Source organism: Strongylocentrotus purpuratus, unplaced genomic scaffold, assembly GCF_000002235.5.
Source record: "Strongylocentrotus purpuratus isolate Spur 01 unplaced genomic scaffold, Spur_5.0 spur5_scaffold_7, whole genome shotgun sequence".
Lineage (NCBI taxonomy): Eukaryota > Metazoa > Echinodermata > Echinoidea > Camarodonta > Strongylocentrotidae > Strongylocentrotus > Strongylocentrotus purpuratus.
The window spans coordinates 12,453,871-12,474,641 of record NW_022145613.1 but is presented as its reverse complement, the minus strand read 5'-3'; the positions used below and the strand labels follow the sequence as shown (position 1 = coordinate 12,474,641).

Below are 20,771 nucleotides of genomic sequence, written 5' to 3'. Positions count from 1 at the left end.
CATAATTATTAATATTAATAATAATAATGTGAGGTGGTCGAGAACTCGAAATCAATGACAGACAGATCCTGTGAGAGGGCCAAGCAAAGAGTCTTTATTAGTAGTAACCAGTAACAGACACATTACATATCACTAATGCCGATAATCATGGAGATCATGCATTCCCCAAAACATGTCATGTTATCAAATATTAAACGAGTAAATTTGCCCTTTAAAAACCAATTGCCACAGTACAATGTAGCTGAAACTCTCAACATTAACACAGGTAAATACCTGACCCAAATACTTAAGCAACTAGAAGTAACAGTCAATATAAACCTCATATAGAGCAACACATTCATATATTTATCTTCCATACTTTTCTTACTTCCAAACAAACTCCAATAATCTCCTGGTCTAACCCTAAACATTGCTCTTACTCCTATTATTCCATCTCAATTTAAAGGGAAAGTCCACCCCAAAATAAGTTTGTTTCGATAGAGGCAGAATAATAAGAAAATCAGGTGAGTGAAAGTTTGAGCAAATTCTGAATGAAAATAAGAAAGTTATGAATTATTGAAGTTGTGATCAATCAAATACAAATTGGCAACTCTGTGACTTATTATACGAGCTCTCCTTCATTTGCTTTGTGCATAATATTCCATAAAATCATGTTTTCTTCGTTATTGATGACGGAATATATATTTGTTCCTTGCAGGGGGAGTATAGAAACATATTTGCAATTATTATATTTAGGGTGCATGTATGGTTGAAATTTTTCTTGAGGGAAAATGAAAATTTTAGATTTTTTTAGTACTGAGCAAATGAAAGTTGAGCTCGCATGATACGTCATAGAGTTGCCAATATGTGTTTGATTGATCACAACTTCAAAAATCCTAACTTCCTTATTTTTAATCGGAATTTGCTCAAACTTTCACTGACTTGTTTCTCTCATTTTTCTACTCTTATTAAAACTAACTTAATTTCAGGGTGGACTTCCCCTTTAACATGTTACAATATTCTTTTATAGCAATCTGCAAAATAAGAAATAAGGTTTACAACGATAGAGGGCGCTAGAAACCCTCGAATGGCTACATAGTCAGACAAAGTTCGATCATCACTGTTTGAAGTGCCATAATTAATATCCCCTAGCTTAGCAACCAAAATACAAACGACATGCAATACTTTTAAACACTCAACTTCTATTATAAGCACTTCTTTTCTATGCTCCCTACCGTTCTTACTGACCTCATTCCTAAACCAAGACTTATACTCATCACATCAATTAGAGCGTACCCTGGTCCTGGGGGGTGTTTCACAAAGATCCTAAGTAGAACTTAACTCTAAGTTGGACTTAAAAATTATGGACAGCCATTGGAGCCTTAAAATGAAATATATTCAAAAGCAGAAATTCAAGTATTTCAGACTGTTTTATAAATTCCACATCCAGAACATGAAATCTCCTAGATGATAGACAATATGAATGATTTGAATAAACAATTAATGCCTTTCAAAATAACTTTTACAAAATATTTTCAAAGATGCTAATGGCTTTCCATAATTTTTAAGTCCAACTTAGAGATAAGTTCAACTTAGGATCTTTGTGAAACACCCCCCTGGTCCTGGCCCTGGGACCAGGCACAACATTAGCGCGCACGCACTACACCCAATTTTGGTACCGCGCGTTCAACTTATTACATAACCATGTACTACAATGTAAATGCATATAACAAATCAAAGCGCTTAAAGCATCACACAGTTTAACATTAAATCCTCGTCTCCAATATAATCATATCAACCCACATGATACATCAAAATAACTACTGAAATCGTTCTGACACAATACACATATGTACATAACAAATCTCTAGCATAACAATATTAATATTTACTAAACATAACAGTGGTTCAAGTTTGGTCAACTCACCTGTGAGAGGGCCAAGCAAAGAGTGCCGGCTTGTCTTAGCACTCCGCCCTCTACAGGTCACAGGGTATAATTTCCTAACCCTTTACAATAATATTGGATATTTATATAGCGCACATATCCACCATGCATGGTGCTCAAGGCGCTTCAACTAATTCCCCGGCTCTGCTAAGCAGCCGATTTTGTCGCTCACAGTATTCAAGGAATTCATTCCTACCGGTACCCATTTAACACCTGGGTGGAGAGTGGCAAATGTAGATTAATATCTTGCCAAAGGACATTAGTGCCGTACCGCGGACTCGAACAGATAACCCTGTGATCCATAGTGCAACGACTTATCCACTAGACCACAACACCTCTACATTATCATTAATATATCATCATCATAATCATCATTATTATTATCGTCACCATCAATATTTCGATTCTGTATTTCTCTTCCCCAACAGACTGGAGAGATGTTACCCACTTAAATGGCCAAGGATGCCTCGCCGTCAAAAAGGATAATGGAAATGAAAAGTTTTTCTCAAATTCATGTAACGGCATCAGTGCAACGACCGTTTGTATGCTGCCTTCCTAGTACTTTCGACTATAAGTACGAATGTTTATAATGGATTTCTTTTTTAATCGACTTGTTATTGTTAAAAGGCCCAATACGTGTGGAGTAATGAGTACGTTGCTTTATAACGGCAAGGAAAAAGCGCTTTAAACTTATAACTTTTGATTGGATTGGATTAACAACAACAAATTAGTTGCAGACAGTGAAGAAAATGCTGTTTTAGATGAATAACGCATTTGTTTCAAAACCTATCTGTAGGTTTTCCCGTCCATTTCAACTCTTTTTCTTCATTCAATTTCGTCCCGAAACTTCCGATCCTCTCATTATCAATTTCCTCTTTGGTCATTCATTTTCGAACTCTGTCCGATAAATTTCGTCGTTTTGCATCCAATTTCTTCAATGTCAAATCAAGTTCGTTATCCCCGTTTGTCAATGTAAAATTGCATTAATCTATTTTGTCATTTTGCAATCGATTTCATCGAAGCGTCATTAAAATTCGTCATTCGTTCGACAAGTCTATATATGCGACGAATTTGAATGAAACTCTCTTGATATTGATTGCACGAAGGTGACTTTGATTAACACATTATGCAAAGGACTGTTAGCGAGACGCATGTGAATGAAGTCTAACGAAATTGAATTATACCAACTTGATTGACAGGTGGCACATTGATGAATGTGAAAAATGTTAAAATGGACGAGAAATCCTAAATTGTTATAACCATTATTATCATTATCATTATCTTTTTCATTATAAATATTACTGTTATCATTATAATCAACTATAAGAATTTGACGATCTTATGTGTATTTACATAGGCAATCCGACCATTTGGTTGCTACGAATAAATAAACGAATAATTCAAAAATTTAAGTTTAAGCCATTTTGTCTCGTACCTTTATGCATGCAGACCACGTGAACAAAATATATTGTTTGTGGATCTGATGACTGTATAAATTTGCAAATCGAAGTGCAGTTCGGATCAAATGAAATATCAATTAAAATGACAACATGATTATAATTTTATATTCACAATACACTATAATAATAAACTGGGTTTTATATAGCGCTTAATAGAAAATGACGTATCTAAGCGCTTTGCTGACTTTATTCCATTCACGAATGTGCACCATCTCCACTCACTGGGGCATATTGCCACCATACGGTCGGAACTTGCATATGGCAATTAATAACACAAAGGCTTTCTTTGGTCATAATACCTGTCATACCTGGATTAGATATAGACCAATGCCGTGTCAAAATACACAAGTGTCGTGTCGGGGATCGGACCCACGACCTTTGCATTTCAAGTCAAGTGCTTAAACCACTCGACTCCGACACCTCTACATAACGTAGGATATCGTATAGGACATATAATGAGCAAAAATACCTTATACTTGTCCAGCTTACACACATTTATACAGGCATTTGGTAGAAACCAGTCACATGTATCAATAGTTAAATAGTAAAAAGGGGAAAGAACGCTGGTTTTCTATATACAACAATAGTAATACATGTCGTTATAATAAGATGCATGTTTTTAGACCTAATAACGCCACGACATCCGATAAATGAACATTTGGCCATGTATACAAAATGATGAGTGAATTACGAGTCATTAATATTTTCGAGATTGTTTTTAGGTGGAATGTGATAAGAGTGTACACCTTTATTCAAATTGAACAATGAGGGAGGGTGGCGGTAGTTGACTTTTTAGTAAGCTGTACATGCGATTTGTATGATATCAATGTCATCAACTTGTATGATGTTTAGGTTTCAAAACAATGGATTGGAGTGGTCAAAGTAGGACAAATTAGTACACACACGTATTGCTTGCTTTTGTAATACGGTATCTAAAAAGTATCGACATATTTACTCTTTGGATTTTCAGAATTAAGGAAGTACACAGCATTCACCGAATATTCAATTTCTGCTTGACGGAACACTTTACAGACAGCCTACAAGATGAACAAATTAGTGCTCACTATAGAATTATTTTCAATTGTAATCTGTATACCCCTGAAAAATATTTTCGATGTGTATTTATCATTAAATGTATTAAAGGTTTATCAGCTGGTTATCATTTCAATTTCTTTCATAAATTAACTGAAGTATATAATAAGAATACAAAATAATCTGTCAGACGGGTATCAAAAAACGAAGGCCCTTTATTATGGAATAATTTACCGCTTAAAGTAAGAACAACAAACCCACTTGACTCATCCAAAACTACCTTCAGAAAAATGTTGAATTGCCAAGAAAATGTAACTTAATTTTTGATATTTAATTATGTGAATTTCAATTGTATATTTAAAGAAAATTGAGACTTGCTATCTTTATTTTGACTGATATGATTGTATAATTGTTTTTACTCGTAGGAGACCAACTGATGTTGAATGGGCTACCCCGTTAATAAAAATATAAATAGAAAATAAATACATTCTTTCATTTATCTATATATTCGTGTATTCTTCCAGTCAGTCAGTCAGCCGTTAACTTAAAACTTAAAGGCATATATGCCAGAAGTATTACTCTAAAAAATGAAACCACAATATTACTTCCTAAGTGATGTACAGTCGTTGATCATTCGAAGTGCACCTCTTCTGTCCAGGTCCTCCAACCATGCATATTCCTTGGGCATTTTATGATTTTTACTGAAGGGGAACACCTCATCATCATAATAATGAGCCATGACTGTGTTGTTCTCTTTTCCACGGTCATTGAAGGGATAAAATCCAAACAGGTTTACGCTTTTGCAAAATTGAGTTGCTGCAATGTATACTGCGAGGCCCGATGAAGGGACGGGAACTTTCGCTAATCTGTACAAAGAAAAAGGGAGAAGGGGATATTTCTTCATTAAGACTCTCAAATACGCAGGGTTTGGGCAGGTTTGTCAAATGAGTACTGGTCGTGGAATTCCGTTGAGAAAGAAAATGTATGGAAGTTATTGGGAATGGTTGGTTATGGATTGTGTAAATATGTATCAATTTTTGTTTGGATTTTCATTTTGGAATTATCAAAATGATCACTCAGTTTTGCTGCAAATCACATACAGCGAAAAACACCGCCAACAAAATGAGTTTATGGGAAAACCCACAAAATTTGGCATCGAAGGATTTTATGTAATAATACACACACATACAAACATGTTGATTCATGTATGTAATACCTCTCTTTTTGTCTTATACGTAGATATGGCGAAAGTAAAAAGAAAAGAAATCTGTGACGAAGACTCACGATTTTGCTGTATCCATCGGTATAATGGGACTGTAGCCCACTCTAAAATTCAGCTTGTATTTCTTTCGGAGCGCCGTCAACATCGCTTTCATTTCATGAAAGAGTTTGGTATATCGTTTGAAAAACCAAAAGAGCCGGCCCTCCTGAAATATCTTCATTCTCTCCATCAAAGATTCACATGTCGTTCTCGGTGGCAACTTCCCGCCCTTGTGGACATTCGTGCATATTGTCAATGAGTAAATCAGTTGAAGGTTGATGGTCATGGCATCAATGCGCATCCCAACATCCTTCACGAAGCGCTCGTCAGTGATCGCCATATTGTTCCTTATAACGTAATCAGCGGAATCGATGACGTCGCCGCACTCGCTATCCAAGAGGATGCCGGAGTTGCCAACAATGGCACAGCTGTCGTAGAGGGGTACGCAGTCGGATTGGTTTCTCTCTCTGACATTTTGGAGTGTGGACTCGAAGACGATGCCGTTATCGGGAACATTTGACCGAACGATCTGCATGGCCTGACATCTTGACACGGTTTTAGAAACTTTTCTCCTGACAAAAAGTAAAACAAAAGAGTGCAATGGTCAGTCATGAGAATGGCAAACAGAAAAGATCTAAACAGTTCTAAGAACGTATATTGTAATGTCCGTTTTCTACTATTCAGATTAGCACGACCCTGGGTCTTCATGTATCGCGTTTAACAAACTGACACTTTGACAGACTAATAAGCCAGTTCACGGGGTTCACGGTTGCAGTCTGAGAATGAGCAGATAAAGGTTAATTATTGCAGAACAAATTGGAAATACACGGAGACGAAATACTGGATACGTGCTCATGAAAGTTATGTAATCATTATTCATTCATGCACAAGCAGTGCATTCCATGATACACAGGTGAAGTATTCTTTGAAAAGGGGAAACAAACGCTATATGTAGCACCTCCATCGCTGTAAGGAGTGATTATTTCAAAATGTACAAAGTGGGACCTCTTCATCTTTTGGAGATCTGTGGATACTCAGGGTCATTGCAGAGATGTGCTAACTGTGAACTGGTATATTACTTCAGACGATAAAGTTGCTCAATTTCGGGTATACAGAGGGCAGCACACGGACATGCAATACCTATACTATCTTGCGAACTTTTTACGCTCGAGAGCGTAATATATATTTATATTTGGGAGCCCCCCCCCCCCCCCCCCCCCCCCTATGATCGGTAGCATATATTGGCACGAGCTTTAGTGGAGTCATGAATATTCATTATTCCCTACGTCACAGACGTGCGGCGTGATACACAATGTACGTTGCTCCGGCCGGAATGAAGAGAATCGCTATAAAAGACGAATTACTCCGTAAAGCCAAGTACGAACAGAGAATTGAAAGCAACTACACTCCCTAATCTAGCTAGTTTTGTAATAACAAATAGGTATTTTTTTTCATAATAGTTTACTCTTTCGTGGCTTCATACTAAGGAACTTTCAAAAAGATGATTTGTAGAAAAAAGAAAACTGAAGAAAAGAAAACATGTGCACCCAGCAGTTCAATGCAGTTCCTACCTACCTAGGCCTACCTAAACCCACCTACAAAATATTACTTGCATGTTGCTTGAATAGTTGACAGCCACAATATTTAGTAAAATAATAGGCGTTTCATGTATTTTAATACTGGTAAGTTGCTCGATATGATTTGATTCGATATATATCTCATTAATGAAACCATCTAAAGGCTATAAGTCTCAAACATATCTTCACCATTAAACCGAGTGCCAGCAGCATTAAACCATGCCCCCAAATTTAGTGATCTTCTTTTGGATATCGAAATACCGAGGTTTCACTGGTTTATTTAGCAAAATGAAAATTGTAATACTATAATGTTCGAGTACATCACTTTGTATATGATTTGATCCGAGATATATCTCATTAATGAAACCACGCAAAGGCATGCTAGTCTCAAACAAACCAACACCATTAAACCGAGTGCCAACACCATTAAACCATGCGCCAAATTTAGTAATCTTCTTTTGTGTATCGAAAGACCGAGGTTTCCCGGGTTTGTTTAGGAAAATGGAAATTTAATACTGGTAAGATGCTCAATTACATCACAAGGTATATAATTTGATCCGAGATAATCTAATTAATGAAACCATGCAAAGGGATTCCAGTCTCAAACAAACCTTCACCATTAAACCGAGTGCCAACATCATTAAACCATGCGCCAAATTTAGTAAACTTCTTTTGTGTATCGGAAGACCGAGGTTTCACAGGTTTATTTAGGGAATTGGAAATTTGATACTGGTAAGATGCTCGATAACATCACTAATTCTGATTTGATTAGATATATATCTCATTAATGAAACCACGCAAAGGCATGCTAGTCTCAAACAAACCATCACCATTAAACCGAGGGCCAACACCATTAAAGGGGCGGGGGCGGGGGGTTGGGGACTGGGATGATGGCTCACGTACATATTTGGGGCACGCCTTTTTTTCTTCATCTTTTTTGGTTCAGAAATGTACGTTTTCAATGTTTTCAATAAATGTTTTCTACAAATATTCGGAGTCACGTGGCGCCCCCCCCCCCCCCCCCGCATCAGCGCCACAGCCGTGGGATGTTTTTAGGAAAAAAATGTTTAATGAATACAAAATAAAAACTAGACTTTAATTCGTCACTTTGACGAATTAGGTGATACGTATGCTAATGATTTACACAATGAAGAATGCATTTTCACGATTTCATATCGTTATATAAAATGCTTCTCCCGTTATGATCTATATATATCGTTGTTAGTGAGTATATTCTCAATGATTGAGGCAAGAATGAAGTAAGCGAGGGGAAATGAAGGCAATGACAAACGAGAGCGAGAGAGAGAGACAGAATATGGCCGGGTTCAAATTCAGTTTTCTTTAAATTATTAGACCCAGTACTGAGGATCTTTTTATCTGCAATGTTTTTGTTTTTGACGGCTTTAGACGCTACATAGAAATGCCATCTTTTGTCACCAAATATTCATATTTTTTTTTTTTTTTTTAATGATATTTTATTTCCTTCCTCATAATTTCACATAACAAGAAATTCACATAACAAGAAATTATCAAAATTAAGCAATATAAAACAAGATCTTTGATACAAGACATTTCATGAGTTACATCAATCAATGAACATAGAAAAAAAATAAGGGAAAAAAAATTCTTGCATGTAACAGTGTATAATCAAAATAACCGTAGAGGAAGGTTTAAAATGTAGATTTTTTTGTTTTAAATGATATTTTATTTCCTTCCTCATAATTTCACATAGCAAGAAATTTACATAACAAGAAATTATCAAGATAAGCAATATACAACAAGTTCTTTGATACAAGACATATCATAAGTTACATTAATCAATTAACATAAAGGGAAAAAAAAGGGAAAAAAAAAAAGTCTTGCATGTATCAGTGTATAATCAAAATAACAGTAGAGGAAGGTTTGAAGTTACATATTACCATCCTATCACAACACTCTCACACCCCCCCCCCCCCCCCCCCCTCTAGCCCACCCACACCACACCCCCTTTCACACACATAAACAACCATACAAACACAAACACACACTGCATGCAACCTGTTCCCTCAACTCACATCACACAGACTCTTCACCCCCCCCCCCCCCCCCCCCCCCACTAGCCCACCCATCTCACACACCCTTCACGCCGACACACACGCTGCATGCAACCTGTTCCGGTTTGTCCACCCGTACACGAGAGAGAATTAATAATACTACTACTAATAATAATACCCACATAATACCCACGTCCATTAAGGTAAAAATGCATCGATTTGTTCCCATTTCTGTAAGTGCATCCCCAGTTTCCCCTTTTTGAAGGCTATTTTGTATTCCTCGTCTCTGTAATTTTTAAGCATATGTACTGTTTTCTGTACAGATGGCAAAGTTCCTTCTTTTCTAGAAATAAAAATGATATACTTTACTAAAAATATGATACAATTTATTACAAATATTCTAGTAGTATTTCCGGATATTCCCATAAATATGGGTTTCCAATCATCAATGTCAATTTCGATTAAATGTAACTTTTGAATTACCTCCTGCCATAATCTTTTAACTTTAAGACAATCTAAAAATAAATGTTGGTATGTCTCTACTTCTAGTCCACAAAAGGAACAAAAATGGTCGGACTCAAAACCAAATTTAAAGAGCTCTCTTTTCGTATATACAGCCCCTTGTAATTGTTTGTATTGAAACTCTCTATGTATATTACAAAGCATTGCACCTTTCATCCTTGTGAATGTTTCTTTCAACTCCGTCATTCCAAGATCAAATTGACAGTTGCCATCTGTAACATGTAATGTATACTCTTTGTGAAGGTCTTCAATGAAGTAATCATAACCGCCTAGATTTTATATCACATAGTTTCTGTAAACGTCCATATATCATCAATTCTATTTCAAAATTTTCAATGTCCACTTCCATAAAATCACTTTGTATCCATTCGTTTCTGATTGCTGAAAAGATCTTTTGAATTCTAAGCAAGCTTTTAGTTGCAAAACCCAAATTTAAAAAATGTAAGATCGGTTTTAAATGACCTCTGACAATTATATCTGATGCTTGAAGTATACCTTTCTGAAATAGTTCGACATCAAAAAATGTTTTATTGCTGAGACATATACACTTATTGCTAAATATAATCGGATTATTCTTATTTTCTCCAAAGTGTCTGCATTTATCTAATTCTTGCCATGCCTTCAACATGTCTTTATAAAAAGATGGTATACCCTTCAAGTCCATTTTATTTATATCATAATTACAAAGAAATATAATTCGACCCCCCAGTGATCTGAAAAAGTGGTTAAAGGTTACTTTCCAACCTGAATACTTTTCTCCATAGAGCAACCGTTTGATCCACATTATTCTCTGAGTCTTGATAAATATCTTAAAATCCGTTACTCTGAGTCCCCCAGCGCAGTAATCTTGATATAATATTTTCCGTTTTATTCTGTCTCTCCCTCCCCAAATAAAATTAAAAGAAATCTTTTCGATTTCTTCAAAAATGTTTTGTGGGACTGTCATAAGAGACGAAACATAATTTAGTTTTGAAAATACATATATCTTCAACAATTTAATTTTGCCAAACATCGTTAAATCTCGTTGCTTCCACCAACCGATTAGTCTTTTGATTTTGCTCAAAATTTCCTTATAGTTCAAATCATCTTTTATTTTGGAATGACGTGCGAAATATACCCCTAGGATCTTTATATGTTGTACCCTATGTCCAAAAAAGGGTAAACCCGGCCTATCACTTTCCTCTCCTAACCACATAAAATTTGTCTTATCCATATTTATCTTCAATCCACTTATTTTTTCCTTCACTTTATTAATTGAATCCATATCTTTTAAAAACAATGTAATATCATCTGCATACAAAACTTGCTTTATTTCTTTATTCCCGAATCCTACCCCTTTAATGCTCTCATCTTTCCTAATATAACGAGCTAGTAATTCGATAACTATTACAAATAAATATGGAGATAGGGGTCACCTTGTCTTACCCCTCTATTAATTCCAAAATATCCTGTTGAGTGTCCACCGTTCATCACGCAACTGCTAACATTAGTGTAGAGGGTTTTAACCCAAGAACACAAAACTTTACCAAACCCAAACTGTTCCAAAGCTTTAAATAAAAGTTTATGGGAAATGCAATCGAAAGCCTTTTCAAAATCTACGGCAATTAAAAAGCCTACAGGTTGATACAAGGACTGAAAGAATGTATCATCAATTAACCGAACCGCTTCCCCAATATTCCGATCTTTAACATAGCCCACCTGATCGTAATGAATAATATCCTCCAATACCTCCTTTACCCTTGTAGCTAATACTTTCGACAATATTTTATAATCTACATTTAAGAGAGTAATTGGCCTATAGTTTTTCATGTACAAAGGGTCTTTGCCTTCTTTCTCAATTAGTGTAATTACCCCCTGTCTCTGTGAGTTTGATAACATTTTTGTTTCAAAACTTTCATTAAAAGCCTCCACTATTGTTTTCCCTAAAATTGGCCAGAACGTGAAATAAAACTCAGTCGAGAAGCCGTCATTGCCTGGTGATTTGTTCCATTTCATTTCCTTTACTGCCTGATAGCATTCTGCCAGTGTTATTTTGCTTTCACAATACTCTTTATTTTCTTTACTTAATTTGGGTAATTCATTTAAGAACATATTTTCAATATCCTCTGTAATTTCACCATTTTTACATGCATATAAATTCTCGTAAAACTCCCTGATAATCTTCAAAATCCCTTTGCCATCCCTCACAGTTTCCTTATTTTCATTATATATCTCCTTAATCACACTTTTCCTTTTATTTGACTTTAGTAATTGTTCAAAAAACTTTGAATTTTTTTCTCCTTCTTCAGACCATTCTGTCCTTGAACGGACTTTTAACCCTTGACGTGAATAGTCGAAAAGCTTCTCTAATTCCATTTTTTTCATGTCAATTTCATCCTGAATACTTTTATGACAATTAATGTTGATCGTCAATCGATATTCCAGGTCTTTAATTTCTTTTTCCAATTTTTCCATGTGGACTCTTCTGAGTTTTGCTCTTTCACGGGAGAATTTCATTATATATTCTCTTAATTTCAATTTCATAAAATCCCAAAATTTAATTTTGCTCGTTATTTGATTCCGCCAAGTTTCCTCTATTTCAGAAATCTTCTTTTTTACCCCATCTACAAAATCTTTTTCATTACATAGACTACTATTGAACTTCCAATACGATTTCCCATAAACAAAACTATCGACTAAATTGTTAAATTCTATTCTAACTCCAGCATGGTCAGGTGAAATGGAAGGCAATATTTCAGACTTTCTTATCAACTTGTCTACTTTCGAAGAAATGAAGATATAATCCAATCTACTCTGAACTAATGGCTGCTTCTGTCTGAAAGTGAATTCTTTCTTATTAGGATGACGTTTACGCCACACGTCAATTAAATCAAGCTTATCTAGAAAGTCTAATAATGAGTCCCTATATTTGCTTTTCGAAATATTACTTGCACCCATGTAATCCAAATTATGATTCATAATAACATTGAAGTCTCCTCCAATTATCAAGGAATATTCTTGACTAAATACAGAACAAATTATTTTATTTAGATCAGACAGAAAATCACATTGGGCGTTTTCTTTATTCCTTGTGGGAAAGTACACGCTTCCTAATATTAGCTTTTCGCCTTGACATTTGCCTTTAATGATGACGTATCTTCCCCCTTTGTCAATTAAGGTTTTTTCCACCACAAAAGTAATACCTGGTTTAAACATTACAATAACCCCCCTACTGTGGTTACTCCCGTGGCTAAAAAACATTGAGCCTTCCCAATCACCCTTCCAACTGTATTCAATGTCTTCTGTGCTAAAGGTTTCCTGCAAGAATATCATATTTGCCGACATTTTGCACCACTGAAAAATCTTCTTTCTTTTGACTCTATCTCTCAGTCCTCTGACTTTTGAAGTTCACCCACCGTAATTTTTCAAAATAGGTTGCAAGCTCGTCATTGCCTATAATACACATGTGAAACAAGTCTAACTTTGGACTCAGTTTACCAAGCGATTTGAAGATTATAGGTCGAGCACACGAAACATAAAAAGCATGAATTATCATAGATCACTTCTGCCTATTTCGTTTTGTCCATTTCATCCAACCCCCCACCGTAATTTTTCCATTTAGTAAAAGCAAACATTTTGCCGAGTTTAGCAAAAACATGAATATTCATGAACGGTCAGACAATACAGCCTTTTAGTACGTAACGTATAGTGAATGGGAATGTGCGATGATCCGTGTAGGAGGTAGAGGTCAGTGGTTTGTGCTGGCAATGTTCACGCGAGCGAAAATGAGACAATCGGAGCAATATGGTTCAAATAGCATTGTAGAGACGATGAACAACTACGAACGCAAAGTCGTTAGCCATGAGAATATCAATTTCTATCAACCAAGTAGAATCAACTGTTTTTTTCTTTTGTCACCAAATATTGTTCAAATAGCATTGTAGAGACGATGAACAACTACGAACGCAAAGTCGTTAGCCATGAGAATGTCAATTTCTATCTCGTTCTGCTAAATAATCCGAACAATAGAATCAACAAAGTAGAATCAACTGTTAAACGAATTTATCATGAGTTCTGAAATTTCAATTTGTTACTGCACGTCATAATAGTATTAAAGAGCAGCAAATTTCCACTTTCCTAAATAAACCCGGGGACCTCGGTCTTTCGATACACAAAAGAAGTTTACTAAATTTGGCACATGGTTTAATGGTGTTGGCACTCGGTTTAATGGTGAAGGTTTGTTTGAGACTGGAATACCTTTGCATGGTTTCATTAATTAGATTATCTCGGATCAAATTATATACCTTGTGATGTAATTGAGCATCTTACCAGTATTAAATTTCCATTTTCCTAAACAAACCCGGGAAACCTCGGTCTTTCGATACACAAAAGAAGATTACTAAATTTGGCTCATGGTTTAATGGTGTTGACACTCGGTTTAATGGTGTTGGTTTGTTTGAGACTAGCATGCCTTTGCATGGTTTCATTAATGAGATATATCTCGGATCAAATCATATACAAAGTGATGTACTCGAACATTATAGTATTACAATTTTCATTTTGCTAAATAAACCAGTGAAACCTCGGTATTTCGATATCCAAAAGAAGATCACTAAATTTGGGGGCATGGTTTAATGCTGCTGGCACTCGGTTTAATGGTGAAGAATATGTTTGAGACTTATAGCCTTTAGATGGTTTCATTAATGAGATATATATCGAATCAAATCATATCGAGCAACTTACCAGTATTAAAATACATGAAACGCCTATTATTTTACTAAATATTGTGGCTGTCAACTATTTAAGCAACATGCAAGTAATATTTTGTAGGTGGGTTTAGGTAGGGCTAGGTAGGTAGGAACTGCATTGAACTGCTGGGTGCACATGTTTTCTTTTCTTCAGTTTTCTTTTTTCTACAAATCATCTTTTTGAAAGTTCCTTAATATGAAGCCACGAAAGAGTAAACTATTATGAAAAAAAATACCTATTTGTTAGTACAAAACTAGCTAGATTAGGGAGTGTAGTTGCTTTCAATTCTCTGTTCGTACTTGGCTTCACGGAGTAATTCGTCCTTTATAGCGATTCTCTTCATTCCGGAGCAACGTACATGTACTAATACTTACAAATATTTGAAAATGCATATGTTGATTTGCATAAATTATGAATATGCAAATTACGCATTTGAAATTCATCATTTTATTTTCTCATGTATTTTATTTTGTTTTATTTCTAATGTATTTTTTTATTCAAGAATACATCGTTACTTTGAGTAACATATAAGAGCAATTTGATATCAATTAATATCTCCCACTTAGGAAGAAATACATCTAAACCTGTATTCGCATTTCTGCTTGTACACTGTTGCACATATAGTTTGAATATTTTTGTTTTACCCCAATTTATGGAATTATTTTTAAAATAATTTATTCCTAATAGATCTAGATAATAGTATACATTCTCAGATTTTATCGAATAATAATTTGCTCCCCCCCCCCCCCTTGAGCGCCAGGGGAGGGGGCCCATCTAAAAAAAACGGGTAAAATTAACGTGTTTTTACACCTGCCGCCGCCCCACCCCCCTCCCCCTGGATCCGGCACTGTCTGACACATTGAGAGATGGTGTGGAGGCTAGGAGCTCATAAAATACTATGCATGAAACCACATTCGTTCAAATACTTGCACGTTATCTTCGCCATAACTTCACAATCCTCTTAATTACAATATATGCAACATCAGTGCTGTTGCTGTTTTCTACGAAATAGGTAGGTTTTAGGAAATTATGCAGCGCGTCTAAAAATGCATGGAAATACATTTCTGGAGCAGCGTTATTTCCAATTTTTGTTAGTCACGGTATCCTCTGAAAGGTACTGTATCCCTATTTGCAGCCAACATCAAATTATGTGGAACTTTGCAGGAATTATGAATATGTCACGTAATCATGTCCTTTCTGTGAAATGTAAACGTTAACATTGTGCTAGTATTTCAAAGTATGCAAAGAAACCCGTTTACTACTTTCTAGACTTCACTATCAGACAATATTTTGTGACTGACTGACTGACTTCTTCTATTCTTTGGTAATAACATACATGAAATGAGCTGTAAAGGGTACATGAGCATACAACTGTGATTTCATTTTCGTTTAATCTATCGTACAATCTATGTAATGAAAATGTATTGAATCATGGCAAGTTGAAAAACAAATGTATTTCTAAGAATGATTTGTATTGTTTTGGAATCAATTTAAAATAACTATTGAATATATATATATATATATATATATATATATATATATATATAGTATGTGTGTGTGTGCGTCAGAGCGTGTATTATCATACTCCATTTCATGACCTCAAACACGCGGTACAAAACACCATCAAGACCAACATGAGATCGGACGAACAGTTACATTGTCTTTATAATTATGGCCGTCAACCGTCAACCAATTTTCCAGGCAGTTGTTTTTCCTTTGCAAATACATGTATCAAAATGAAAGTTGTAGGACAGAAAGATTATTAATTGTTGAGCCATTTTGTGAAATGGACCATATGTTGAGCTACACGAGTTTCACTGTGTAGGTGAATTTCTACGTTGTTCTTCTTCGTCTCTTCTTTTTTGTTTCTTTCTATTTCTTATAACCCGATTATACTTCGATTTTTTTTTTCTTCATTCATTCAGAGTAATGTACATATTATATTCAGTCGACTTACCGAATCTCTGCAGCAGCCGTTTCATTCACAACTGTTCGGAGAAAGAATCGTAGATCTACCGCTGAAAACTTCTCTGAATTCTTTTCGATCTCTTTCCTCACTTCTCGTACACGCGCTTCGTTTAGTTCCGTTACATTTTGCCAATGCTCAGAGACCTTTCGGAAGATTTCGTCCTTGCTCACAAGCCGATGCAGTGGAGAGATGGATTCTTCTACAAACGTTTTATTGCTGCATGATGTGTTGTTCGTACAATTCAATGAGTTCGAAGGCCTACCCAAGAACTGCCCTTCCAAACCTAAACGAACTTGTCTGTTTGAGCTACAAAGAAACAAGGGGGGAAATGATTTGCATGCTTCTTCAACTCATACAGATTTGAATCATTATGTTGGAGCAATTCACTATAAGAAAAAAACCGAGAATCGTTTTATTACAAAAAGGACAATGTATAAAAGCAAATAAAGAAAATTATGTAGAGAAACGTAACGATCATGTTAAAGGTATTACAAAGTGTTGGTATGGGGTCATGAATTTGGTTTAAATTAACATATTGGAAGCATATGCGTTTCTACAATATTCATTGATCGTTGTCGCGGTTGAAATCGAGTCTAAAGTTATGAAATTATAAATAATAAACTCTTTATGTTGTATAGCTCCCTCTTAAGGTCGAGATATTAATTTAGCTACGAAACAATGTTTAATGACTAAACTCGACCTATTGCCTATTCCCGTTTGGAAATTATATATCACAATAACATATTCTGAGATTTTCATGGTCGCAGCTACCATTGTACGGCCATATAGGCGTCATTTGAAATTTATCAAAATTTACCGGGAGCACCGGTAAATTTGTATATTCAATTTTTCTCGAAAACAGAAGTGTTTTAGGGGCTAATATTTTTAGTGCTTATAATACACCCACAGGGGCATCCAAATATATCAAAATTGTAAATATTCACTATCCACCCAATTTTCAAATTTACCAAAACTTTGTTTTACCTTTAAGCAATGTTCAAAGTTCGATTTTTGGTGTTTGTTGAGTGACTCGAAAAGATTTGCTTTTATAATGTCACCGTATCTCAATACAAATACATTAAACACGTTGTTTGTGCGTAAATGACATCAACCCCCCTCCCCCCCCCCCCCCCCCCAACGCCCCTTTTTTTCTTCTAACAAGAACTGACTTCAAGTTGATATGAGAGTAGGCCTATATGCCACGAAATGTTCAGGTGCAATGTTTACACATATTGTTCACTGCTGCTGTTCACTGCACTCTCTTTGTATCATTTGAAAAATCCTACGTCTTTCAAAAATAATCATAACTTCTTTTTTTTTAAGTTCAAAACCTTGTGAAATTCACGGACACATTAGGAGATACTAGTGAAATATCACCTGTGAAAATTCATTTAAGATGTTTGTATGTTATTTATTCACAGTTTGTAACTGATGCATGTATCTCAAAGAACAAACATGGATCAATTGTTCAAAACTCTCTCCATTTCATTTAAAATATCAAATTTGCATCACTTAAAGGTACTAGGCCTATGTCCCATTTGCAGGCCAAAAATGAAAAGGTTAAATTCCAACGGCATTTGAAAGATAATACTAATTTAGAACTTTCCTAAAAAGGGGGGGCTTGAAAATGTCTTTAAGTGTGACAATAACGACTATTAGTTGTCGAATCGACTTAAGAGCTATGAAGCCAGTAAGTAATAGTCTGATTTTCAGACCATTGTACCGAATGGACGTAAGTTTTATGTTGCGCAAAGATTCAATCAGTTTAATTTTGGCCATTACAAGAAGTGGGTTTTTTTATGTAGACAAATGCTCATGTACCCTTTACATCTGATTGTATGTATTTTATTACCAAAGAAGAAAAAAAGCCAGTCAGACACTCAATAGTGTCGAGAGTGAAGTCTAGCAAGTAAACGGGTTTCCTTGCATAATTTGAATATTAGGACACTGCTAACGTTTAAATTTCGCAGATAGGACATACATGACATATTCATAACTCCTGCAAAGTTCTACAGAATTTGATGTTGGCTGCAAAAGGGACATAATATCTTTAATATGGAAGGCAACAACCCAAAAAGCATTTTGGCGAGTGGACACAAACATAATAGGTCTACTATAGATACTATTGATGTACGTACATTCATGAAACATACATTATTATATATGTTTTTTTGTTTTTATTTTAAAAGAATTAGTAATTGAATAAAGTTGAAACTGTAACAATCATATTCCATGAAAAGAATTACTTTGTACCTTTCGTCAATTGCTTCTTCAATGGCGTGAATGGCGTCGGTACAATCATGAAACTGGCCGAAATGTGTGTACTGGTAGAACATGAATCCGATTGCAACCATTAATACCGCCAACAGAGTTTGCTTTATTCTCACGTGCGAAGCCATGGCATCAAATTCGAGGAGATACTTTCTTCTTCCACGAAAACAATAATCATTTCAAGTAGGTAGGCCTAGTGTTAGCAATATTCAGATATATCACAATTGCTTCGAGAATTGGTAATGCATAACTGCTTTGAGAATTAAAACTGCATATGCTTCTAACGAGTATTGAGTGTTGATATATACAATCGGTGACGCCTTGTGCAAAAGTAACCCGGATGAACTTGATTGATATTAGTAGTGTAGCGCCCACACCCCGAGGGAGGGGGCATACCTATTAAAGGAAGACAAAATAAGAAAGGTGTTGACTGAGATGCGTGGCAAAAACAAAGTCTTTATTACTTAATCTTCTACAATAACAGTCTTTTCTTACAATAACATATATACGATCAAATGGCATAACATTAACAATACTCTTCAAGTATTAAACACAAATAAATCTACCTGTTCGCATACATTGAATTCATTAGCTCTCCGTGTTCTCTTACTATATCACTAAGAACATCATCTGGTTAGTTTCATTACTTTACTATCTCTAAACGAAACTATCCTTACTTCCATGCTTTATGTAAAAGTGCAACTCTTCATCGATCTCATAATCATAACTTGGCTACTAATAAATAACTTAACCCTTATCAAATGTCTATAACATTGCGGTATCAGTCAATCTACTTTAGCTTCTAATCATATAACTCTTCACTTAGCGTCTCTTTCAAGAAATCACATATATAGACCTAATACAAGAATGTTGGCATAATCATCCCTATACTATTGCCTAATAAGCTTTCTACTCTTTACGCTCCAAGACTGAGGATCCCTTGTGCACATAGACCCTTAGAATGTAATTCTACTCTCAGCCTTCACTAATCCCTAAATTCACAAGTTACATGTACTTCTTGTCTCAGGACTTCACATTAATACTGAATAAACTTATAACTCTTCCTTAACTATAGCTCATGTATTTTCCAATAGTCATCTGCATCACTTTGATCTAATACTATCTTTTTCAGCGAGATTACTGAACTTGAAAAGATACATCTTCAACAACTTATATCCTAAACTCCTTACAATATTCACAGAACTGGCAAATAGTCTTAGCCTGCAGTCTGTACTAATTATATAGCTCTAACAAACTTACAACCAATATTACCAATTCCTCTTAGTGTATAATCTCATCTTCACATACAGTTCATATTCTAATTCTAAACAACAACCAATAGTTTTACTAAATACATGTATATTCATTTCATGGTTATATACAAAGCAAAGTGAGAGTGAAAGAGAAAGGATAAACAATAGAGAGAGAGAGAGAGAGAGAGAGAGTAATTCCCAATAACATTTAACCTGAATTATCATTCCTAACAATATATTACAATGAATTTAACACTGTGATTATGCAAGTCTTCAGCTACAATATTTCATCAACCCATCCATCACTAGCTAACTTTTAGACAATTTGACCATGTGTTTCTCAACAAGTGTATTCCCCAACTCAAATCCTTTGTCTTCTCATATAGCAATCTTGCTGACTCTACCAAACTTTCATTCCCGCCTAAGATACCATTTTCCAGCATGGGTCAAAAACAAACACATTCTATCTCTAACACTTCTCAACATAGCATTTGGGTATAGCATATACTCTATCTACACTGTGTGCGTGTACTGCATTGCAGTGGATGGTCAAGCTTGGGGGGAGAGGGGATTAAGAACTCTGATAAGAAGTTGTGTTCACATTGAACGCACTGCCATAACCTAATAACACACTAATATTATACACATGGTGCGTCCACACTCACTCATACCATAATACTGAAAGTTAAAGATAATCTGGACTTGAACCACTCATTTCGCTATCAAAACTGTATCTAACCA

The 20,771-nt window shown here is 35.4% G+C and overlaps 1 protein-coding gene across 1 annotated transcript; it reads right to left on the bottom strand.

Annotated features, from left to right (window-relative positions):
* Nucleotides 1-2,761: 2,761 nt before the first annotated feature.
* LOC576186 (CMP-N-acetylneuraminate-poly-alpha-2,8-sialyltransferase) lies at nt 2,762-20,020 on the bottom strand. Its single transcript, XM_030973948.1, has 4 exons — nt 18,760-20,020; nt 16,495-16,812; nt 5,701-6,249; nt 2,762-5,282 (listed from the first exon to the last, which is right to left on the bottom strand). The coding sequence occupies exons 1-4, from the start codon at nt 18,903-18,905 to the stop codon at nt 5,018-5,020; spliced, it is 1,278 nt and encodes a 425-aa protein (XP_030829808.1). The 5' UTR covers nt 18,906-20,020; the 3' UTR covers nt 2,762-5,017.
* Nucleotides 20,021-20,771: the final 751 nt, after the last annotated feature.